This window comes from Carcharodon carcharias, chromosome 19 (assembly GCF_017639515.1).
Source record: "Carcharodon carcharias isolate sCarCar2 chromosome 19, sCarCar2.pri, whole genome shotgun sequence".
Classification (NCBI taxonomy): Eukaryota; Metazoa; Chordata; class Chondrichthyes; order Lamniformes; family Lamnidae; genus Carcharodon; species Carcharodon carcharias.
In genome coordinates, this window is record NC_054485.1 from 102,825,537 (window position 1) to 102,850,942 (window position 25,406).

At 48.4% G+C, this 25,406-nt stretch overlaps 2 protein-coding genes across 7 annotated transcripts in view; one reads left to right on the forward strand and one right to left on the reverse strand.

Annotated features, from left to right (window-relative positions):
• Nucleotides 1-1,518, reverse strand: part of ehmt2 (euchromatic histone-lysine N-methyltransferase 2) — an 87,163-nt gene extending 85,645 nt beyond the window's left edge. For all 6 annotated transcript variants that reach the window (XM_041213557.1, XM_041213554.1, XM_041213556.1 and 3 more), the window contains exon 1: nucleotides 1,483-1,518. In XM_041213557.1, the coding sequence (XP_041069491.1) occupies nucleotides 1,483-1,503 (21 nt within the window). In that variant the 5' untranslated portion in view covers nucleotides 1,504-1,518. The remainder of the gene's footprint in view (nucleotides 1-1,482) is intronic.
• Nucleotides 1,273-25,188, forward strand: LOC121291299 (zinc finger and BTB domain-containing protein 12-like). The gene is made up of 4 exons (XM_041212372.1): nucleotides 1,273-1,364; nucleotides 10,208-11,354; nucleotides 21,115-21,305; nucleotides 22,447-25,188. The coding sequence occupies exons 2-4, from the start codon at nucleotides 10,219-10,221 to the stop codon at nucleotides 23,706-23,708; spliced, it is 2,589 nt and encodes an 862-aa protein (XP_041068306.1). The 5' UTR covers nucleotides 1,273-1,364; nucleotides 10,208-10,218; the 3' UTR covers nucleotides 23,709-25,188.
• Nucleotides 25,189-25,406: the final 218 nt, after the last annotated feature.

Consider the following 25,406-nt stretch of genomic DNA (forward strand, 5'->3'; position numbering starts at 1 on the left):
TAGTGTGTGGCTTGGCGGGGAAACTTCCAGGTTGTGGCTTTCCCATATATCTGCTGCTCTTGTCCTTCTATGTGGTAGAAATTGCAGGTTTGGAAGGTGCTGTTGAAGGAGCCTTGCTGAGTTCCTGCAGTGCATCTGCCAGGTGGTACACACTGCTGCCACTGTGCATCAGTGTGGAGGAAGTGAATATTTAAGGTGCTGGATGGGATGCCAATGAAGCGGACTGCTTTGTCCTGGATGGTGTCAAGGTTCTTAAGTGTTGTTGCAATTCAGGCAAGTGGAGCATTCCATCACAATCCTGACTTGGACTTGTCGATGCTGAACATTTGGGGAGTCAGGCTGTGAGTGACCCACCACAGAAATTGCAGCCTCTGCCCTGCACTTGTAACAGTATTTACATGCTGGTCCAATTCAGTTTCTGGTCAATGGTAACCCCAGGATAGTGATACAGGGGTATTCATCAATGGTAATAACACTGAATGTCAAGGGGAAATGACTGCTCCTGCTGCAAGTCCTATGCGAAGGGTCTGCAAGGTTGGTAAACAGAATGGGAACTGAACTAGTGGAGCAATGGACACTGCAAGTTTTCGTGTGTGTGATTGCATTTTCAAATTCTGTGAAGAAAGTGCAGTTTTAAAAATGTACTGTTTAGAAGTACTACATAAAATGGGGGTTTTATTTTGAGCTGGGAAGAAAGTAACTATTCGGAATCCCAAGCTTGCAAGTTTGTCAAATGTATGCGCGGGGGGGAGGGGGAAACAGCAACAAGGCAGCATGTCTATCGCTGGGGCTGGCCGGCCTCGCACCCCAAACCCTGAATAACGCACATCGCGCAAGCTAACGTGAGGGAACTAATATACTATACAGCTTACAGGGATTGGTGCTCAATCACATTATATGCCTCCCCCTTTCTACCCTTCCCCAACACCCCCCCCACCATAAACCCTGTATAACGCATACACCGCAAGCCACCGGCGAGAGGAAGTTAACGCGTTACACAGTTTATGGGGTTCGGAAGTCGATGGTCCACCACCTCGCAGGCCGCCCCCCGCCCCCCGCCCCGAACCTTGCATAATGCATGCACCTCGCAATCCAATGGGATGGAACCGATGCGTTACACATGTTGCGTGGTAACAGTCAACCATCGCCGCCTTACCCCTAACCCTGCCTAACGCATTCCCCCCGCAAGCCAACGGGTGGAGCCAATGCGCTAAACAGGGTCCGGGGTTCCATCTGTCAATCACCCACCTCCTCCCCCCCCCCCCAAACACCTCTCCGTCTCACAAAGCGCCCCAGACCCATGGCCGCCGTGGACTCGGAGCCGACGGAGGAGCGAGGGAGGGGAAAAGGCCTCAGTTTTAGATGTAAGCCGGAATAGGATTGGATGGGGGAAAGAGGAGTCCGAGCGGCCCGGGTGAGAAGAGAAGGGGCGGCGGTTTTTAATCGGAAAGAGGAATACCCTCCGCTCAGCGACTCTCTTACCTCAGCATCCAGGGAAGCCATGGCTCCCGGCCCGTGACGTCATGGCGCAGGGGCGTGGCCTAACCAGCGGGAGGGGGCGGGGCCAGAGGAGTGGGGCGCGGCCTTCCCTTAAAGGGCCAGCGCTCTTAAAGGAGAAGGGTCATACCGACTCGGAACGTTAACTTTGTTTTTCTTTCTCCACAGATGCTGTCAGGCCTGCTGAGTTTTTCCAGCATTTTCTGTTTTTGTTTCAGCGTCCCCCGAATCTCTCTTTATGCTTTCATTGCTGATTGCCCTTAAACTGAGTGGCTTACTAGGCCAATTGAAAGGGTAGCTAAGTTAATCACATTGCTGTGGGCCTGGAGTCACATGTAGGCCAGACCAGGTAAGGTCTGCGGCTTCCGTTCCCCAGAAGACATTAGTGGACCAGATGCGTTTTTATACACAGTCGGTGGTAGCTTCATGGTCACCATTGCTGAGACCAGCTTTATAGTTCCAGATTTTATTAATTCATTTTAAACTCCACCAGCTGTCATACTGGGATTTGAACCAGTGTCCCCAGAGCAGTAGCCTGGGCCTCTGGATTAATAGTCCAATGACATTACCACCAGAACACCATCTCCGCAAATGAACCACCTCATTGCAGCCCCACCACCACCAACTTTATGAACCTTGTGCCCATTTGCACAAGAATTTATTTCCTTTTAACCCCCCCAAAAAAAATTTAATGTGCACCAAATTTAAAACAATAAAACATTTTTCCCTTCCAAATTCAATGTAAACAATTTTCATTTTAACAGAATTTCAAAACAGGTACAGCATGGAAGAAGGCTGTTCGGCCTGTCATTTCTGCTCCAGCTCTCCAAATGAGCAACTCATCTAGTGTTACTGCCCTGCCTTCTCCCTGTAATCCTGCACATTATTCCTTTTCAGATAACAGTTCAATTCTCTGTTGAATGCTTCAATTGAACCTGCCTCCATCACACTCGCAGACAAGTGTATTCCAGATCCTAACCACTTTCTGCATGAAAAAGTTTCTCATGTCCCCGTTGCTTCATTTGCCAATTAGCTTAAATCTACGCTTTCTCGTTCCTGATGCGTTCACAGGTGGGAACAGTTTGTTCCCATCCAGACTCCCCATGATTTTGAATACCACTATCAAATCTCCTCTGAACCTTCTCTTCTCCAAGGAAAACAACGTATCTACATAACTGAAGTTCCCCATCCCTGGGACCATTCTCATGCGTCTTTTCTGCACTCTCTACTTCACATCCTTCCTAAGGTATGGCGTCCAGAACTGGACACAGTACTCCAGTTGAGGCTGAAGTGGTGTTTTTGTACAAGTTTAACATAAACTCCTTGCTGTTATGTTTTATGCCCCTGTTAATAAAGCCTAGGATATGTATGCTTTTTTAAGTGCTCTCCCAACCTATCCTGCCACCTTCAATGACGTATGCACGTATACACCCAGGCCCCTCTTTTCCTGCAGTCTCTTTACAAATGTACCCTTTATTTTATATTGTCTTTCTGTGTTCTGCTGACCGAAATTAATCACTTCACATTTCCCTGCATCAAACTTCATCTGCCATTTGTCCACCCATTCCATTGTCTATGGCTTTTTGGAGTTCTACACCATGGTCTTCACAGTTCACAATACTTCCAAGTTTTGAATCATGTGCAAATTTTGAAATTGTGCCCTGCACACCAGGCCATTAGTCTGTATCAGGAAAAGCAAGGGTCCCAATACCGGCCTCTGTGGAACTCTACTACAAAGCTTCCTCCACCCCAAGAAACATCCATTAACCACTATTCTTTATCTCCTGTTTTGTACAAGGGATACAAGTTTTGTATCCCTGTTGCTACTGTCCCTTTTATTCCATGAGCTATACATTTCTCAAAAGTCTGTTGCATGGCACTGATCAAATGTCTCGATAGTATCGCCCTCATCGGCCCTCTCTGTTACCTTTTCAAAAAACTCCAGCAAGTTAGTTAAGCATAATTTTCCCTTCAGAAATCCATGCTGGCTTTCCTTAATTAACTCACATTTGTCCATGTAACTATTAATTTTGTCCAGAATTATTGGTTCTAGATAATTTCCCACCACTGAAGTTAAACTGATTGGCCTGTAGTTGCAAGGGCTTATCTTTACACCACTTTTTGAACAAGGTGTAACCTTTGCAATTCTTCAGCCCACTGGCACCACCTCTGAGTCTAAGAAAAATTGAAAAATAATGGCCAGTGCCTCTGCAATTTCTACTCTCACCTTCTTCAGTATCATTGGATGTATCTCATCCAGTCCTGCTGCCATATCAACTTTAAGTACAGACAGTCTATCCAATACCTCTTCCTTATCAATTTTAAACCTTCCAAGTTTCTGAACACCCTCCTCTTTCACCATGACCTGGGTAGAATCTTCTTTTTTGGTAAAGACAGATGCAGAGTATTAAATTTAATACCTTAGCTATGCCCTCTGCTGCCATGCATATATCACTTTTTGGTCCCTAATTGGTCTCACTCTTCCTTTTACCACAATTTTACTATTTACATGCCTATAAAAGACTTTGGGATACCATTTTATATTCGCTGCCAGTCTCTTCTCGTACTCTCTCTTTACTTCTCTTATTTTCATTTTCACTTCCCCCTTGAATCTTCTATATTCAGCCTGGCTCTCCATTGTACTATCTACCTGACATCCGTCATAAGCAAACTTTTTCTGCATCGTCTTAATCTCTTTTATCATCCAGGGAGATCTGGTTTTGTTTGCACTACCTTTCCCCTTCGTCCCAAACTATCTCTTCTTTAAAGATATCCCATTGTTCAGCTACCATTTTTCCTGCCAACCTTTGATTACAATTTATCTGGGTCAGGTCCATTTTTACCCCATTGAAGTCAGATTTTCCCCAGTCTTTTTTAATTCGCTCATTTATTGGATGTGGGCTTCACTGGCTGGGCCAGCATTTATTGCCCATCCCTAGTTGCCCTTGAGATGGTGGTAGTGAGCTGCCTTCTTGAACCACTGCAGTCCATGTGGTGCAGGTACAGCCACAGTGCTGTTAGGGAGGGAGTTCCAGGATTTTAACCCAGCGACAGTGAAGGAAGGGTGATATATTTCCAAGTCAAGATGGTGACTGACTTGGAAGGGAACTTCCAACTGATGGTGTTCCCATCTATCTGCTGCCCTCGTTCTTCTAGATGGTAGCAGTTGTGGTTTTGGAAGGTGCTGTCGTAGGAACCTTGGTAAATTCCTGCAGTGCATCTTGTAGATGGTACACACAACTGCTATTGTGTGTTGGTGGAGGGAGTGAATGTGGTGCCAATTAAGCAGACTGCTCTGTCCTGGATGGTGTCAATGTTCTTGAGTTGTGGGAGCTGCACTCATCCAGGCAAGTGGGGATTATTCCATCACACTCCTGACTTGTGCCTTGTAGATGGTGGACAGGCTTTGGGGAGTCAGGAGGTGAGTTACTCATCGCAGGACTCCTAGCCTATGACCTGCTCTTGTAGCCACAGTATTTATATAGCAAGCCCAGTTCAGTTTCGGGACAATGGTAACCTCCAGGATGTTGATAGTTAATTATTCTTACTCTGAAATGTTCTTTGTCCTTTTCCATAGCTAAACAAAACCTTATGATACAATGATCACTGTCCCCTCATTGTTCCCCTGTTGACATTTGATCACCTTGTCCGACCTCATTTCCAAGAACCTGGTCTAGCAGTGCGTCTTTTCTAATTGGACTGGAAACAGCGCTGTAGAAAATTTTCCTGAACACACTGTAGGGCCTCTTGCCCCTCTTTGCCCTTTACACTACTGCTAACCCAATCTATATTTGGATAACTAAATTCCCCCTTTCTAACTACTCTATAATACTTTTACTTCTCTATAATTTCCTTGCAAGTTTGTTCCTCTCCATCTTTCCTACAGGTTGATGGCCTCTTCTAATGCAGTCCCTAGGGATCCAGAATGACTTTCTTCCACTCTAGAGTTGTGGGCCCTGAGGTGACTAAAAAGTCCTAGTCTATAAGTCTATAATAAGTCTATAGGCCATCACTATAGTGATGACCTATAGACTACACCAAGCAATGTAATTGAATCCTTTTCATTCTTTAGCTCTAGCCAAATAGATTCTGTCTTTGACTCCTCTGGGACATCTGTCTCTCTCCAGCACCTCAATGCAATTCTTAATCAATATTGATACCCCTCCCCCTTTTCTTCCTTTCCTATCTTTCCTGAATACCTTGTATCCAGGAATATTTTAAACACCTAGTCCTGCCCTTCTTTGAGCCAGGTCTCTTTTATAGGCACAACATCATATATTCCACATGACAATGTGCACCTGTAACTCACCAATCTTATTGACCCTTGCATACATACATACGATGTAGAGTAAACCTGATTTAGAATTTATTACTGTTTCCGTTACTCTGAACCCATCTAATAGCTTACCATTTCCTTTTCTAGTGCATTCTATCTCTCCCAATGTGCCATGCACCTTGATATTCCTTTCTGATATTATCTCCTGGCTCCCACACACCTGCCAAGTTAGTTTAAACCCTCCCCAATAGCATTAGTAAATTGCCCCACAAGGAACTCAGTCCTGGAATCTCTTTAGGTGCAACCCGTGCAGCCTGTACAGGTCCCATCTCCCCCAGGGCCAGTCCCAGTGTCCCAAGAATCTAAATCCCTCCCTCCTGCACCATCTCTCCAGCCACTCATTCATCTGTCTTATCCTCCTGTTTCTATACTCACATGTGGGCATTACTAGGAGTAATCCAGAGATGAATACTTTTGAGGTCCTGCTTGCTAATTTCCTACCTAGCTCCCTAAGTTCTGACTACAGGACCACATCCCTCTTTCTGCCTATGCCATTGGTCCCAATGTGGACCTCAACTGCTAGCTGTTCATCCTTCCTCCTCAGGATGCACCGCAGCCACCCAGTGACATCTTTAACCCTGGCACCAGAGAGGCAACACACACCATCCTGGATTTATGTCTGTGGCTGCAGAACCGCCTGTCTATTCCCCTAACTATGGAATCACCTATTTCTATTGCTCTTCCAATCTAGAACAGAATTTGAATACTGCTGAAAAGCAAGTTATTTTGTCAAAGCTTTTTGTATTGCACTCATCAGGACAAATGCAAGAATGCCAAATTTCAAATAACAATTTATACCACAATAATTTATACCACAGGAGAAAAGGCATGCAGATTGGTTGGCAAGTTGACTCTGATTTGCTGAGGCGTTGCCATGGGGAAAGCAATGGGGAACTATAGGCTCCCCAAGCTCCCAGGTAATTCAAAAAAAAGGCACAGAGACCTGTTTTCTGCAAACAAAAAGAATAAAAGGAATATCAAACAGCACGTCTCTTTGGCTGTTCACAACAGGCAAAGAACTGACCGTACCCAACCAGCCCATGCTTGCAAAACTCAGAAACAGTGTCCAACTTAATTCCGCAATTGGACAACACCTGCTAAATCCCAATTACATTGAAAACCAATTTAAGATTATCAGTTGGGCTCAGAGTGTGCCTCACTTATGCATGCTAGAAGCCACATATGTTCAAATACTGAGCCCTGTCCTTTGCAGACAGAAGGAACATGTCCACACATTGCACCTTTTTCAACTAAACAAAAGCTTGGAGAACAGTCATTCCCTGGTTCATTCCCCAGGGCAATGCGTTGACCAATCAGAATCAACCTGCCCGGTTTGAATTTGAACAAAGCTGAGCAGTCAACTGTTCCATGCTGCATTGTCCATGGCAACGCCTCCACCAATCAGAGTCCACTTGGCAACCAATCGACACTCTTTTCTCATACAGTATAAATTGTTGTTCCCTTTACTGTTGGTAATTTCTTGCGAGCCATCTTGCTGAGTGCAAGACAAAAAGCTTTGATAGCATGTCTCTTTTTTCAGCCATACTCAAATTCTGTACTACCAAGTGACCAAAAGGAATATGTTCAAGCCCTGCACCATGTGCCCAGATGTTGCTGGCAAGGGGCTGATCAATTTGATTTCACGACTTGTCCAGGGCTTGGAGAAAGTGCAGAGGAAATATTACTTGAATGAGTGGCTTCCTTCAGTCATGTGGAGAGACTGAAGAAACTGAGATTGTTCTCCTTAGAACAGAGAAGGTTCAGGGGGGATTCAGTCGAGGAGTTCAAAATTATGTGGGGCCTTGATAAAGATTGGCATGAGGTCACAGAGTTGAGATAATTGACAAAAAAAAAGAAGGTAAAGAGAAATATTTTTACTCAGCAAGTTGTTGTGATCTGGAATGTGCTACCTGAATGGGCGGTGAAATCACACAATTGTTACAGTGCAGAAGGAGGCCATTTGGCCCAGCATGTCTGCACTGGCTCTTGAATGAAAACTCATTAGTGCTATTCCCCCACATTCTCCCCATAAGCCTGCACGTCTTCCTTTCCAGATAACAGTCTAATTCCTTTTCAAGTGCCTCGACTGAACCTGCTGCCACCACACTCTCAGGCAGCGCATTCCAGGTCTTAACCACTCTGAGTGAAAAAGGTTTTTACTCGTGTCGCTTTTGCTTCCTTTGCCAATTACCTTAAACCCCTACCATCTCGTCCTTGATCCCTTCACAAGTGGGAATGGTTTCTCCCTTTCGATTCTGTCCAGAACCCTCATGCTCCTGGATCCCGTCTATCAAATCTCTTCCCAGACTTCTCTTCAAAAGGGAAAACAGACCCAACTTCTCCAATCTATCTTCATCACTGAAGTTTCTCATCTCTGGAACCATTCTCATCAATTTTTCCGGCACTCTCTCCGGTGTCTTCACAAAGTACAGTACCCAGAACTAGACGTAGTCCTCCAGTTGAGGCCAAAATAGTGTCTTATGCAAGTTCAACATAGCCTCCTTGCTCTTGTACTTTATGCCTCTATTAGTAAACCCAGGGTACTGTATGCTTTATTAACTGGTCTCTCAGCCTATCCTGCCACCTTCAATGACTTGTGCACATTTACCCCTGTTCCTCTGCTTCTGCACCCCCTTTAGAGTTGTATCCTTTATGTTATATTGTCTCTCCATGAAGCCAGTTCAATAATAACTTTTAAGATGTAACCAAATGTTGGATAAATATTTGAAAAGAAAAAAAATGTGCTGGGTTATGGAGAAAGAGAATGGGAGAGGAACTGATTGGATAGCTTGACCAAAGAGCTAGCACAGATACAATGGGCCAAATCGCCTCTCTCAGCGCTGTGAGATCCTGGCTGAGATTCTTGTATTTTTCTCTTCTCCCCCTTGACCTGGGCATATTGAGGCTGAAATGTCACTGACCTGTGGCTTCCATGTGAAGCTGTACAGTCACAGAATTAGATTCCCCTACCCCAACTCCTGCCATGTATGTCTCTATTACATCAGTATTTATAGCACAGAATCAGGCCATTCAGCCCCTGCTGGTGTTTATTCTCTATACTAGCTTCCTCCCACCCTATCAGTATGTCTTTCTATTCCTTTCTCCATTTTGCTTATCTAGTTCCCATTTAAATGCATCAATACTATTTGCCTCAACTATTCCCTGTGGTGATGGTGCGTTACAATCGATACTGGAAGCCCGAGTTGCTGTGGCTCCAATGTTCTTTCCATCATGTGGCTGACCAGGAATCTCTCCCGCTCTTACACCCCAAAAGATTTGCAGGTTGACAATTGTGTCTGGCCACATGATGAACACACATTCAGTAGTTATCGAATCCGGGAGTGGGACTTCAACCCGGAGCTTCTGGCGCAGAGGCAGGGACGCTACCCGCTGTGCCACAAGGCCTGCAGCTCCCCTGTGGTATCATTATCAAAAACACAATTTCTAAACTTGCAGGTGACACCAAATTGAGATGGTAGTCAATACTGAAGGGGACTGGAACATATTACAGGAGGACATTAATAAACTTGCAGAATAGGGAAATAATTGGCAAATGAAGTTCAACACAGATAAATGTGAGGTCGTATCTTTTGGTAAGAGGAATTGGGAGATCACTCATTGCGTGGAAGGTGCAAGTCTTAAGTGGTGTAGAGGAACAAAAGGATCTCCAAATACAAATACGCCAATCACTAAAAATTGTACCACAAGTTAGCAAGACCATTAAAAAAAAGTAAACTCAGCACTAGGCTTTATTTCCAGAGGGTTAGAATTAAAAAGCTGGGAAATTATGCTGAATATGTAGTGAACCTTGGTTAAGCCACACTGAGAATAGTGCCTGCAGTTCTGGTTGCCATATTTTAAGAAGGATATAGAGGCATTGGCGGGGTTGCAGAGGAGATTTACATACCCGGAAAGGATTGACAGGCAGCATCTCTTTCCTCTTGAAAGAACAAAGACTGAGGGGTGACCTAATTTAAAATTATGAAAGGTTTTGATAGAGCGAATACAGAGAGCATGTTCCTTTATATGGGGAAGAACATAACTAGAGGTTGTCAATAGAAGATAGTCACTAATAAATCCAATCGGGAATTCGGAACAAATTTCTTGACCCAAAGAGTGGCTAGAATGTGGAACTTGCTACCACAAGGAGTAGTTGAAGTGAATAGTATGGATATATTTAATGGGAAGCTAGACAAGCAGATGAGGGGGAAGGGGATAGAGCGTTACGATGATAGATTTAAATGAGGAAAGAAGGAGGAGGCTCGAGTGGAGCACAAACACCAGCATGGACTGGTTGGGCTGAATGGCCTGTTTCTGAGTCATGTAATTATCAGCAGTAGTTTTACAGACTTTTGGTTTCTTTATTTTAAACAGTTTGAAAAGCAATGGCATCAGGAGAGGTTCTTCACTTCCAGTTTCTTCGTCATGAGTCAACGACCTTGAAGAAGATGAACCAGCTGCGTCTGGAGAAGCGTTTCTGCGATGTGACCATCGTGACGGAGCAGCTGAGGTTCCCCGGGCACCGGGTGGTGCTGGCAGCCTGCTCCCCCTTCCTGCGCGACCAGTTCCTCCTCAACCCGTCCAAGGAGGTACGGGTGGCGCTGAGCGAGGGCGCGGAGATACTCTCCCGCCTGCTGCTCTCGTGCTACACCGGGGCACTGGACTTCCCCTTCAAGGAGGTGGTGAACTACCTGACGATGGCCAGCTACCTGCAGATGGACCACGTGGTGGAGGAGTGCAGGCGGGCACTGTCCAGGTATATTGACCCCCGCGTCAAGATCAAGGATGATGGCTGCGGTCCGGAGGCGCAGGCCCAAATTGAGGCCCAGGCCCAGGAGGAGGCCGAGATCAAGTCGGAGTCTGAGGAGAACGAAGAGGCCGATGACGTTTATGTAATCATCGATGCGGACAGCCCGGTGGCAGAACCTTCTGGAAGCCGGCCAAGCACGTCCCGGCAACCGGCCTACCCCGACCTCTCCGAGACGACCGATGACGAGGAGGGCTGCGTTCTGATTGGCGGCGGCTTCCCCGAGGACGAGGACAGCTCGGCCAGTGAGGAGTGCGGGGCCGCCTGCTTCATCGGGCCCCGAGCTCCCCCCAGCCCTCAGGGAACCCCAGCTGCCCCCTACCCCCAGCCCATTCACTGCAGCGAGTGTGCACAGGCCTTCCAGCACCCGGAGCATCTGGTGGCCCACATGAAGGCCCATAAGCTCTTCATGTGTCCCAGGTGTGGCAAGGTGTTTAGCCAGCGGGTCAACCTGGCCAGGCACGTCCACGTGCATACGGGCATCAAGCCTTACCTCTGCACCGTCTGCGGCAAGACGTTCACCCAGAACCGCTCGCTGAAGGATCACATGAACCTTCACAGCGGCGCCAGGCCTCACCACTGCCACTACTGCAACATGAGCTTCGCCCACAAGCCTGCCCTCCGCAGGCACCTCAAAGAGCAACATGGCAAGACCACAGCCGACAACTGTCAGTTAGCCCAGCTAACCATGGCTGCTGCGGACACTGAGCTATTGTAGAGGAGTCCCTTGCTCTGTGGATTGCCACCGGGGTCTGCCTCGCTCTGCAGACTGGTCTTCCTCGCTCTGTGGACTGGCCTCCCTCACTCTGGATTGGTATTGGGGTCGCGCTCATTCCGCGGACTGGTGTTGGGGTCTCCCTCTCTCTACGGACTGGTGTTGGGGTCTACCATGCTCCGCGGACTGGTGTTGGGGTCTCCCTCTCTCTACGGACTGGTGTTGGGGTCTACCATGCTCCGCGGACTGGTGGGATCTCCCTCTCTCTACGGACTGGTGTTGGGGTCTCCCATGCTCCACGGACTGGTGTTGGGATCTCCCTCTCTCTACGGACTGGTGTTGGGGTCTCCCATGCTCTGTGGACTGGTCTCCCTCGCTCTGTGGATTGGTATTGGGGTCTCCCTCGCTCTGAAGACTGGTGTTGGGGTCTCCCTCACTCTGTGGATTGGTATTGGGGTCTCCCTCGCTCTAAGGACTGGTGTTGGGGTGCCCCTCGCTCTAAGGACTGGTGTTGGGGTCTCCCTCACTCTGTGGATTGGTATTGGGGTCTCCCTCGCTCTAAAGACTGGTGTTGGGGTCTCCCTCACTCTAAGGACTTGCGCCATGGTCTCTCTGACTATGCGGACTGGTGTTGGGGTTTCCCTCACTCTGTGGACCGGGGTCGGAGTCCCCCTCGGTCTGTGGACTTTTCCAAAGCTGGTTCCTCTTCCACAAAGGGCCATGTGTTTCTAATGCGGAGGAAGTGGAAAGATGGAGAAAGGCTTTCATTTCTACCTCTCCCTTCACAATCTCAGAACATCCCAAAGAGCTTTACAGCCAATGAAATAATTCTTAAAAAAACAATGCAAGAAAAGCAGCGTGACAACGTCTGGATTATCTGTTGATTTTTAGCAATGTTGACTGATAGTTATATATTTAGTCCTGGGGAGAACTCCCCTGCTCTTCTTCCAAACAGTCCAACTGGGAAAGCAGACGGTGTGGGGGAGGGGGTGCTTCAGTTTAACATCTGATCTGAGAGACGATGCCTCTGACTGTTTGGCGCGCCCTCAGTGCTGATGCAGGCGTGTCAGCCTAGCTTTGTGTGGTACTCAACCTGCAGACTCAGAAGTGACAGTGCTGAGTTTTGCCCTTAAAAGTAGGGGGAAATACTTTAGAGTTTGGAAGCTCTCCTGAAGATGCTTGTTACAGTGGGTGCGAATCAATCTATGTACACATCTTAGGCAGCATTTATTGCCATTCCCTAATTGGCCTTGTTCAGAGGGTACTTAAGAGTTAACCACATTGCTGTGGGTCTGAAGTCACATGTAGCAGAATTTCCTTCCCTAAAGGGCATTAGTGAACTAGATGGGTTTTTACAACAATTTGCCAATGGTTTCATTAGACTTTTAATTCCAGATTTTTATTAAATTCAAGTTCCACCACCTGCTGTGGGGGGATTTGAACCCTGGTCCTCAAAGCATTACCCTGGGTCTCTGGATTACTAGCCCAGACAATATCACTAGACAATACCACTACGCCATCGCCTCCCCACATTCATCAACGATCGAATGTTAAGTCAGTATTTTGTGTCAAATTACATTGAATTAATTGTTGTAATCCTTGATGAGTATTTGTGTCTTCCAATTTCAGGCTTTTTTTGTGGTGCAGTTCCATAGGCTTAACAGCGATTCTCTCCGTTGTGACCATAGGTTTTTCTAGTTTTGTTATTGGACTAATCATCCAGGGAGTGTCAGTTCCAATCCCAGTGTGGCAGTTCGAGGATTCAACTTAAATTCAATCGATTAAAAAGATAAATTAAATAATTAAATAACAAAGTTATCATTAAAAATGAACGTTAATATGTCATTAAAAACCCACTGGTTCACCAATGTCCCCTCAGGGAAGGAATCCATTCAGCCTGTCCCCTCTAAAGGAGCTGGTCACCTAATGCCACTCCCCTGCCTTTTCCCTGTGGCCCTGCAAATTGTTACAGTGATGCTGCCTTTTGAAAGCCTCAATCGACCCTGCCTCCAGCACATTCTCAGGCAGTGCATGCACGGCCCCACCCACTCGCTACATGAATAGGTTTTTCCTCATGTCGCCTTTGTTTCTTTTGCCAATCATCCTAGGTCTGTGCCTTCTGGCTCTTGACCTTTCCACCAATGGGAACAGTTCCTCCCTATCTACTCTGTCCAGATCCCTCATGATTTTGAAAACCTCCATCAAATCTCTTCCCATCCTTCACTTATCCAAAGAAAACAGTCCCAGTTTCTTCAATCTATCTATGTAACTGAAGTTCCTCATCCCTGGAAGCATTCTCGTGAATCTTGTACGCGCACTCTCTAATGCCTTCACATCTTTCCTAACATGCGGTGTCCAGAACTGCATGCAATACTCCAGTTAAGGCTGAACCAGTGTTTTATACAGGTTTAACATAACTTCCTTGCTTTTATACTCTATGCCCCTGTTAATAAAACTTGGCATACTGTATGCTTCTAAACCTGTGCTGCCACCGCCAATGATGCACATACGCACCCAGGTCCCCCTGCTCCTGCACCCTCTTTATAATTGTACCCTTTATTTTATCTAGTCTCTCTTGCATTCTTCCTACCCATATGAATCACTTCACACTTCTTGTCATGAAATTTCATCTACCCCTTGTCTGCCCATTCCGCCAACCTGCCTGTGTCCTTTTTTAAGTTTATCACTATCCTCCTCACAGTTCACAGTGCTTCCAAGTTTTGTATCAGCCACAAATTTGGAGATCTGCCGCCCTTACCCAGGTCTGGGTTTATATGTGACTCCAGACCCACAATGAGGAGGCCGACCCTTTGACTGCCCTCTGTGCCAATCCGCTATCAGAAAGGCGACCCACCACCAGTTCTCTCAGGGCAATCCAGGCGGATGGGCATCAAATGCTGCCCTTGCAGGTGCCACCCCACATCCCAAGAATGAAATTTTGGAAATCTGTAATGAAAATTTTTCTGGCATTCTCTATCCCCGCAGAATCGTGCGCCGGAGAGGCAAACACTGGCAAATTTGTCCGGAATGTCGTCTCTCACTGGGCTGCCAAAATATCTTTGAAAGTACACCAGAACACACAAGATAGGAGCTGGAGTAGACCATTCGGCCCGTCAAGGCTGTTCCGCTATTCAGTATTAACATGCCTTAACTTGGGCTTCAACTCCACTTTCCCACCCGCTCCCATATCCCTTAATTCCTCGAGAGACCAACAATCTGTCTATCCCAGCCCTAAGTATATTCAATGATGCAGCATCCACAACCCTCTGGGTTAGAGAAGTCCAAAGATTCACAATCCTTTGAGTTAAGTAATTTCTCCTCATCTCAGTCCTAAATGACCGGCCCCTTATCCTGAGACTGTGCCCCCGTGTTTTAGATTCTCTCACCAGGGGAAACAATCTCAGTGTCCACCCTGTCAACCCCCTTCAGAATTTCGTAGGTTTCAATGAGATCATCTCTCATTCTTCTAAACTCCAGAGAATATAGACCCAGTTTACTCAGCCTCTCATCAGAGGACAACCCCTCATCCCAGGGACCAATTCAGTGAAACTTCACTGTACCGCCTCCACTGCAAGTATATCCTTCCTTTAATACAACAACCAAAACTGCGCACAGGGATGTGAAAGATTGTATTTTACCTCATTGTGAATAGCCTAAACCAACTGATCCGCTTACTCACAAATTAATTAACAAAGTAGTAATATCAAGCCCAGGAAAGCAATCATCCATCCTATTCACCTCAACCACTCCCTGTGGGAGCAAGTTTCACATTCTCATCACTCTGAGAGTGAAGAAGATTCTCCTGAATTCCCAAATGGATTTATTAGTGACTGTCATATATTGATGGCCTCTAGTTCTGCTCTCATCCACAATGGAAACATCTTCTCTACGTCTACCCTATCAAGTACCAGAAACTGAACTGGGCCAGCCACATAAATACTGTGGCTACAAGGGCAGGTCAGAGGCTGGCAATTCTGCAACAAGTAACTCACTTCCTCACTCTCCAAAGCCTGTCCACCACCTACAAGGCACAAGTCAGGAGTGTGATGGAGTACTATTCACTTGCCAGGATGAGCGCACTTCTAACAACACTCAGAAGCTTGACACCATCCAGGACAAAGCGGCCCACTTGACCAGCACACCATCCACCACCTTCAACATTTAGTCCTTCCACAAGGAAGCTGGTAGCTATATACAAGATGCACTACAACAACGCACCAAGGCTCCTTCGACAGCACCTTCCAAACCTGAAATTCTATCACCTAGAAGGACAAGGGCAGCAGGCGCATGGGAACACCACCACCTGCAAGTTCCCCTCCAAGCCATATACCACCCTGACTTGGATCTACACCACTGTTCCTTCATCATTGCTAGGACTCCCTCCCCAAACTCACCACATGGACTGCAGCTGTTGAAGAAGCCGGCTCACCACCACCTTCTCAAGGGCAATTGGGGATGGACAATAAATGCTGGCCGATCAGTGGCACTCCCAAGAATAATTTTTTTTTAAAACTGACCTACAGACTTCCACCCTCCAGTCAGGCCAGTTGTGATCTTGGATTGGCCATTCGGGAATTAGAATCAGTTCATTCCCAACCCCTCCCTCATGGTCAAGTATCCAGGCAATACCTGTTGGAGGGGTGCGGGTATTAGTCTCCATTGTGGCAGTGTTCAATTCTTCCATGTTTGATTATGTGAATCTGTTTACTATTGATGCTCACTGTGCTTGATTGTTTAAGCCTGGCTGTGAACTCAGAAAAATAAACAAACTGTAGAAAGAGCTAGAAGCCAGAGCCGAAGCATGGAGGAGACATTTTAAAGCACTGTAAATTAAAGTTCCTACACACATAAGCTAGTGTGTCATCTCTACATAGAGCCAAGATATAACATATACAACAGTTATATTGTTCCTTTCCTCCTCCTTGCCACCAGTATTGGGTGTTGTGTTGCGAAGGCCCACTATGAAAAGACTCCTCTCCCAGGAGCTATGACACCGGACACTCACTGAAAACTGGTGAGACTACAACCCCAAGGGAAATTGCCCTCTTCACAGGGCAACTGACGAGTATTGACTTGGACCCCAGTCCTCAGCAAGGAATCAAAAGCTTCGAGAATGAGGAAGTAATCACTGAGCAATAAATGGAAGAATAATGCAGCTTAGTGAAGAACTGTACTGGGATTATTGCATGTTTGACAAAAGAAAGATTTGCATTTCTTTAAGCACCTTTCAACAATGCCTCAAAGTGCTTAATGAAGTCCTTTTGCAATGCTGTGTAGGAGTGTTGTGGGGAAATGGTGGGGTAGCGGTGATATCACTGGACAAGTAATCCAGAGGCTCAAACCAACACTCTGGGCATAGGAGCTGCTGGAATTTAATTTCAAACTGATTAATAAGTACCTGACTCCAGACCTAGGGTAGAAGCCATCCTCGAATTGAGGGACAGACCGATGATGACAATTTGAAATGCTCACTCAGAGAATGTTGGGAGATTCACAGAAATTTGTAAATGATTGTTGGAATTGGAACAGCACAATGAGTGGTCGCAGCAATGATCATTCCAACAATTCAGACAAAACTAGGTAAATATTTGCAATAGAGAAAGTTACGGAGTTATTTGTGGGTGTGTGCAGGTAGAAGGAGACAGTGGGATTAGTCTGGGATTGATATAGGGTTAAGGGGCAGTGGGATTGGTTTTGGACTGAGGCAGCAAGGGTAGTGTTGACTGAATAGCCTCCTCCTCTGCTATTAACCTCCAGGTTCATACCATGAATTTTATTCATCCCTGTGAACCTGCCAAAGTCCTCACATCACCTCCTGAATTCCTGAACATTCTCAAATCTTCCAGTGCCCTGAAGTGCCAATGTGGGTTACGAGTTCAGAACTGCAGGAACCAGGGCCTCGAACCCACGACCTGCTGACTGCAAAATGCCATCACCCAAACATGCAGCACTCCTTCAGTACTGATCCTGCGACAGTGCAGTACTCCCTCAGTACTGACCCTCCGACAGTGCAGCATTGCTTCACTACTGACCCTCCGACAGTGCAGCACTCCCTCAGTACTAATCCTCCAACAGTGCAGCACTGCTTCACTACTGACCCTCCGACAGTACAGCACTCCCTCAGTACTGATCCTCTGACAGTGCAGCACTCCCTCAGTACAGATCCTCCGACAGTGCAGCACTCCCTCAGTACTGACCCTCCGACAGTGCAGCACTGCTTCATTACTGACCCTCCGACAGTGCAGCACTCCCTCAGTACTGACCCTCTGACAGTGCAGCACTCCCTCAGTACTGACCCTTCAACAGTGCAGCATTCCTTCAGTACTGATCCTCTGACATTGCAGAACTCCCTCAGTACTGATCCTCTGACAGTGCTGCACTCCTTCTGTACTGACCCTCTGACAGTGCTGCACACCCTCAGTACTGACCCTCCGACAGTGCAGCACTCCTTCAGTACCAATCCTCTGACAGTGCAGCACTCCCTCAGTACTGATTCTCCGACAGTGCAGCACTCCTTCAATACTGACCCTCTAACAGTGCAGCACTCCCTCAGTATTCTCTGAAGTACAGAACAATTCCACAGAGTTGTTCCAGTTTGGCAGAGGAATATTTAGAGGTACACAGCCTATGGAAGCATTGGCATGGAAATGGGTAAAGAGGCAAGGAAAGAGGTTGCTCATGGATGAGGTCATTGTGGGACCTCCAAGGCTCCTCAACTTCCCAGGAGGAGCTGATAATCTCCACAGTTCTTTTCTGCATTCTCTGCAGCTCCAGTTCCATAACAACCTGCTAACCCTCTGACATGCCCTCAACATCCGTTGGCTTCTCTTCCTGATCCTCCATCCTTTGTTCCTATACTTATCCATCAATATGTAAAGAGTAGTGCTCTCCATTCTCAGTCAAGAAGATGTGAGTTCAATTCTGGCTAAAAGACTTGAACACACAATCCAGGCTGAGACCTGTAGTACTGAGGGACTGCTGAATTGTTGGGGGGTCAGCACTGAGCGAGTGCTGTACTGTCAGAGGGTCAGTACTGACCGAGAGTTCCATTGTCAGATAGTCAGTACTGAGCGAGTGCACTGTCCAAGGATCAGTACTGATGGAGTGCTGCACGTTTGGAGTGTGTTTAATGAGTGAGTACTACACTATTGGAGAGTCAGTATTGAGGAAGTGCTGCATTGTCAGAGGGTCAGTACTGAGGGAGTGCTGCACCATCAGCCAGTCAGTACTGAGGAAGTGCTGCACTGTCGGAGGGTCAATACTGAGGGAATGGTGCACTGTCGGAGGGTCAGTACTGAGCGAGTGCTGCACGTTTGGAGGGTGTTTAATGAGTGAGTACTGCACTATTGGAGAGTCAGTATTGAGGAAGTGCTGCACTGTCAGAGGGTCAGTGCTGAGGGAGTGCTGTGCTGTCCGAGGTCCAGTATTGAGGGGGTGCCGCACTGTCGGAGGGTCTATACTGAGGGAGTGGTGTCAGTACTGAGGGAATGGAGTGTCTGTACTGAGACAGCACCACACTGTTGCAGGTTCAGCCCTGAGGGAGTGTTGCAGTGTCGGATTTCCAGTACTGAGAGAATGTCGCACTGTCGAAGGTGCCTTTGTTACAATGAGATGTGCATGCTCCTGATGTCTTGCCATGTGATATCAGTGAGTAACCTTGTGTGTGGTCCACACTGGGATCACAGGTCGAGAGTTCATCCGAACACCGATTTGGGACTTGGGATCGATGCGAACGTCAATGATCCAAAGGGAGGCCATTTTTAATCAAAACCACAGGGTTCTCATTAGGTGCAGGTTATGGTAGCGGGTGGTTGGTGTAGTGTTTAATTGTTCGGTTTTTGACTATATGTGAAGTTCCAAACCGATCACGAAGTGCTGACTGTATTGTTAACCACGTCAGCATCTGCTCACCAATCTCTACACATCTCCAGATGGTCAGTTAGTTCATCTTCATCAGTCCTACTTCAAGCTAAAGGACCTCACAGGTTCACCCAGCCGAGGAGCTGACATGCTTAGCCACACTACTACTGCCGCAGACAGTGTCAGCTATAGTTAAGCCCCTTGCAACATTAATTTCACGCGTGACTGTGTTACCTGAGAGGAGTTAAAGACAGAATCAGGCAACAGACACACACAATCAAATACTGACCATTGGAGAAATGCAAATAATTTCTGAAAAGAGAGAGACTCTACCAAAGGTTTTCATCTTGCACTCATCTGGACAGATGCAAGAATGCCAAATTTCAAAGGATCGCAGCTATTTATATTACTGGAGGAAAGGGGTGCCAAAATAAAAGCAAAATACTGCGAATGCTTGAGGTCTGAAATAAAGACAGAAAGTGCTGGAAGAACTCTGCAGGTCTGGCAGCATCTGTGGAGAGAGAAAAACAGAGTTAATCTTCTGAGACCAATATGACTGTTCATCGGAACTACAAGCCAGTTCCGAAGAAGTCATATTGCACTCGAAATGTTAACCCTGTTTATCTCTCTCCACAGATGTTGCCAGACCTGCGGAGTTATTCCGGCACTTTCTGTTTTTATTAGAAAAGGGGTGCTGACTGGTTGGCAAGTCAACTCATGGCAACATTCACACATACATAGGAGCAGGAGCAGGCCATTCGGCCCCTCGAGCTTGCTCCACCGTATAAGATCATGGCTGATCTGATAGTGGCCTTAACTCTACTTTCCTGTCTACCCCTGATAACCTTTGACTCCCTTGTTAGACAAGAATCTAACTAACTTGGCCTTAAAAAACATTCAATGACCCAGCATCTATTGCTATAACTCTGGGGAAGAGAATTGTACAGACTAACAACCCTCCTCATCTCAGTCTTAAATGGGAGACCCTTAATTTTTAAACGGCGTCCTGGTTCAAGTTCTGTGCTAGAAAGCAATTGAAAAATTGAACGCGACAGGTTGCGGTGATTGGTGTGGGGGGTTGATTTGGCCACTTTTTTCAGGTTTGGGCATCCCCTCCGCTGATATGTCCTATTTGGTGTGCAGGTGGGGTTTGGAGTCGGGGGAAAGAGGAGGGGAGAGGAAGGAAAAGCCAGTAAAACTTGGGAAATGACAGGTACTGGTCCGATCTGGTCTTGTATACCTTCTAAATATGGAACTCCAGTTCGGACCCAATACCAGTCATTCCCCAAGTTTGACTGGGTTTTTTTTAATCCTCCTGGTTGGAAACTCCGTAGCTGCGGTTGGTCGGCCCGCCAGGCCGCTGGAACATTGGTTGGGGGGGGGGGGGGGGGGTGGCGTCCGCGGTGTTTCGGTCGGCCACCCGTCGGGGACTGCGGCAACTCGGAACCGCTGCCGCTCCGCCCGGTGAGTCCGGGGGAGACCGGGGCGGGGGGGAGGGGGAGCGAGGGGGAGGGGAAACCCGGCCACGGACACTTCAGCTTCTCCCTCCCAATTTCCGGGAGGCGCCCATTCCTTTAATCCACCCCCCCTTCTTAAAGGGACCGAACTCCTCCCCAATCGGCAGGCGGTTTATTGAGGGACAGTTGGGAAGTCGGTTGCTGGTCCCTTTAAATGTTGGTTTCTTAAAGGGGCAGCGCCACCCTTTAGCTGAGGTGTAGGAAGATTGGGATGAAGGAGCTGCCATTACTGGTCCCTTTAATTAAAGGGGCACTGCCACCTGTGTGGTGCAACGGGGTTCATTTGCTGAGGGTTCAGCTCGGTTGCTCGCTGCTTCTCTCTGGGTGTTTTCTTTAATTATCTGGCGTGGGTTTCCCAGGTGAGGCGGCTGGATGGATGAAGTGGCTCTGGAAGCTGCTCGGCATGGGGAGGCGGCATTGATCAAAATGTGTTGAGTGGATTTTTGCCGACCCCTCATTTGCTGGATTGGCCCTTCCCCCGCCTCCCGCCTCGGGTTGTTTACTTTAGTTTTCCTTCATTCTGTGCCAGGCGGAACCCCGAAGTTAAAACATTTGCCCCACCTGCCCTCTCAGGTGAATGTTATTGATCGCACGTGCGCTATTCAAAAAACCAGCAAGGGAGCTGGCTGATGAAAAGAAAAAAAACATGATCTCATTTGCTGTTTGTGGGATCTTGCTGTGCATTGTGCATTGGCTGCTGCGTTTGCCTGCATTACAACAGTTGCTACACTTGTATCCATGCTATCAGACCTCAGGGATTCGATACAGACCTCTGTCTCAACTGTTCCCTGAACATAGGTACAGCACCGAGTTAGATACAGGGTAAAGCTCACTCTACATTGTCCCCATCAAACAGTCCCAGGACAGTTACAGCACGGAGTTAGATACAGAGTAAAGCTCCTTCTACACTGTCCCCATCAAATACTCCCAGGGCAGGTGCAGCACGGGTTAGATACAGAGTAAAGCTCCCTCTACACTGTCCAATCAAACACTCCCAGGACAGGTACAGCATGGGTTAGATACAGAGTAAAGCTCCTTCTACACTGTCCCTATCAAACACTCCCAGGACAGGTGCAGCACGGGTTAGATACAGAGTAAAGCTCCCTCTACACTGTCCAATCAAACACTCCCAGTACAGGTACAGCACGGGTTAGATACAGAGTAAAGCTCCCTCTACACTGTCCAATCGAACACTCCCAGGACAGGTACAGCACGGGTTAGATACAGAGTAAAGCTCCCTCTACACTGTCCAATCGAACACTCCCAGGGCAGGTGCAGCACGGGTTAGATACAGAGTAAAGCTCCTTCTACACTGTCCCTATCAAACACTTCCAGAGCAGGTACAGCACGGGGTTAGATACAGAGTAAAGTTCCCTCTACACTATCACATCAAACACTCCCAGGGCAGGTACAGCACAGGTTAGATACAGAGTAAAGCTCCTTCTACACTGTCCCATCAAACACTCCCAGCGCAGGTACAGCACAGGTTAGATACAGAGTAAAGCTCCTTCTACACTGTCCCCATCAAATACTCCCAGGGCAGGTACAGCACAGGGTTAGACACAGAGTAAAGCTCCCTCTACACTGTCCTCTCACTGTGCATCAACTCACACCTCAGCGTTGCAGCAGTATTTTTATCCAGTCAGTTGGATTTGTGCAGCAACAGTACAACATAAGGACATCCTAAAGCTTCGATCTATCTTTTCCCTTTCAGCCGGGAGAACAATGGCGACCGGGAAGCTGCTGCAATTCCAATTCCCTGAGCACGATGGGGTCACGATGAAGAAGATGAACGAGCTGCGTCTGGAGGAGTGGTTCTGCGACGTGACCATCCTGGTGGGGGGGCTGCGGTTCCCGGGACACCGCGTGGTGCTGGCGGCCTGCTCGCCCTTCCTGCGGGACCGCTTCCACATGAACCCCTCGCAGGAGGTGCAGGTCTTCCCCATGGCCGCCTCGGAGGTGGTCCTGCAGCTGCTGCTCTCGTGCTACACCGGGAGGCTGGAGTTCCCTTTCCGCGACATCGTGGACTACCTGACGGCGGCCAGCTGCCTCCAGATGGAGCACGTGGTGGAGAAGTGCCGGCAGTCGCTGTCGCCCTGCGTGGCCTCGCTGATCACCGAGGAGGGGGAAGGGGAGGGGCGTCCAGGCACCCCGCAGATCGCCAGCTCCTCGGAGCGGCCAGCGCCCGAGCCCGAGAGTCTGCCTGGCTGGCCAGCCGGCAAGGGCGTGGTGGCCGGAGGCGAGCCGGTGAAGGTGGAGTCCGAGTCGGCGCACCCGGCTCTCCCCGGCGAGCAGGAAGGCGCGGCTGCCTACCTGGAGACCGACTGCCGCATCCACTCCACGGTGGAGGGCAGCCGGGGCTGCGAGGGGCCAGGCGCCTCGGGCTACCCCGAGCGTGCCAAAGCCGAGGGGATGGAGGACGAGGGCTTTGTGGTGGTGCAGGAGGAGCTGCAGGAGGAGGAGGACTACGAGAGCTCGGCCAGCGAGGAGTGCCGCAGCGGCGGCTTCTATGGCGGCTTCTACCGGCCGGGGGAAGAGCCGCCGCCGCCGCCGCCCGCGGGGGCCAGGGGGGAGGTGCCTGGGCGCCCTGAGCCGGTGCGCTGCTCCGAGTGCGGCGCCCCCTTCGAGCACCGCGAGCACCTGGCAGCCCACATGGTGGTCCACAAGCTCTACATGTGCCTGCTGTGCGGCAAGGTCTTCAAGAAGAACGCGCGGCTGGCCCAGCACATCAACGTGCACACCGGCTTCAAGCCGTACTGCTGCGCCATCTGCGGCAAGACCTTCACCCAGAACCGCTCGCTCAAGGACCACATGAACGTGCACAGCGGCGACTCGCCCCACTGCTGCAACTACTGCGACATGCGCTTCACCCACTACAACACCCTGCGGGTCCACCTGCGCGACCAGCACGGCAAGACCACCGGCAAGAACTCCACCGAGAGCAAGCTGGCCGAGATCAATGTGGTGGTGCCCTAGCCCGTGTGAGGGGGAGGGGGGGGTGGGGGGAGGGGTACGGGTGAGAGAGAGGAGGAGGGGCATCCTCGACTCGCTGACAGCAGACATGCCCCACAAACGCCAACTGTAAATTCCCCGCCCCAACCAAACACAAGCATCCTCTCCCTCTCTCTCTCTCTCTGACACCTTCGCCCTTTTCCCTCTTCAACTGCCCTATTGATTTGGGCACAGGTGGTGGGCAGAGGTCACTTGCTGCCCTGTCACCCCCCCCCCCCCCCCCCCAACGGAAGTTGCCATTGCGATTTGCTCCCCAGGACTCTGAGGGTGAGAACCTCCAGCCCGTTACAATTGAAGGACTCTCCCAGAGGTCTCCCCCAGCCACTGAGGCTTTGTGACGCGCTGATCAATCGAATCCAGAGCCACACCACAGCTGGTAGAATCAGACAGGACAGGAGACCATTTGGTCCATCGTGGCCCTGCTAGTTCTCCATAGGTAGAACTACCCAATTAATCCCGATCCCCTGCCCTCTCCCCACCATTTTTCTGTTTTTCCTTGTCTTATTCACAGAAAGCATAGACATTTACAGCATGGAAGGTTGGCATTCAGTCCATCATGTGCAGACGCGATGGGCCGAATGGCCTCCTGTGCTGTTAAAATTCTGTGATGTGGGCTCCTAGCCATCCAGCCCAACCCCACTTCCCAGCTCTTGCTTTGTAGCCACGCAGGTTACAGCACCTCGAGTGCAGATCCAAATACTTTTTAAATGTTATAGAATCAAATTCCCTTTTCTAAATTATTGAATCTCCTTCCACCACCCATTTGGGCCGTGGATTCCAGGTCACAACAACTCGCTGCCTGAAGTAACATTTCCTCATGTCACCTCTGGCTCTTTTGCCAATTACCTTAAACCTGTCTCCACCAGCTACCGACACTCCTGCCACTGGAAACAGTTTCTCGTTTACTCTAAAACAGAACCATTCGCAGTTTTGCACGCCTGTATTCAATCTCCACTTAACCTTCTCTGCTCCAAGGTGAACAACCCCAGCTTCTCCACGCAACTGAAGCTCCTCATCCCTAGGATTCTCGTAAATCTCCTCCGCAACCTCCCCAAGGCCTTGATATCTTTCCCAGAGTGCAGGGCCCAGAGCTGGACACAACTGAGGCCCAACCTGCATTTAATACAGGCTGAGCGTAACTCCCCTGCTTTCCTGTGGCTAAATCAGTTCCCAATGAGAGCTGAGCAGGTAACTGACCCTGGTCAGTATCGGACCAGGTCTGTTCTGCTGCCCTCGCTGAGAATGAGCTGTGTGCTCCCAGTAACCCTGCAAATCCCTCTAGTGATCTTGTGTTTTGCATATTGAGCTCTCAATAACTCTTTTTACATTTAAAAGATTAAATGTGTAGTTTTTAGGCAATTTTGTGGTGGTTATTCATTTCAGCTCTGATGATAATATTGGGCACAATCTTTGACAGTTTATCGAATAAAGTCAAATTTCATAATCCCTTTTATTGCCTGATAAATTTGTCATCACGCATGCTTACTAACCTCAGACATGGGGGGAAGATCAGGATTGTTACTAATCTCAAATACTGTGGAAACAGGATCATAACTAATCTCAGATAGAGGGGGGACAGGATTGTTACTAATCTCAAATACTGTGGGAACAGGATCATAACTAATCTCAAATACTGTGGGAACAGGATTGTTACTAATCTCA

What these genes read in the sequence shown, in the direction of transcription:
- LOC121291299 (XM_041212372.1), top strand. Translation starts at nt 10,219, where the DNA reads ATGGCATCAGGAGAGGTTCTTCACTTCCAGTTTCTTCGTCATGAGTCA. An exon ending in GCTGCGGACACTGAGCTATT is followed by an intron (nt 11,355 to 21,114) that starts GTAGAGGAGTCC and finishes GGATGGATGAAG; the next exon opens with TGGCTCTGGAAGCTGCTCGG. An exon ending in TGCCCCACCTGCCCTCTCAG is followed by an intron (nt 21,306 to 22,446) that starts GTGAATGTTATT and finishes TTTCCCTTTCAG; the next exon opens with CCGGGAGAACAATGGCGACC.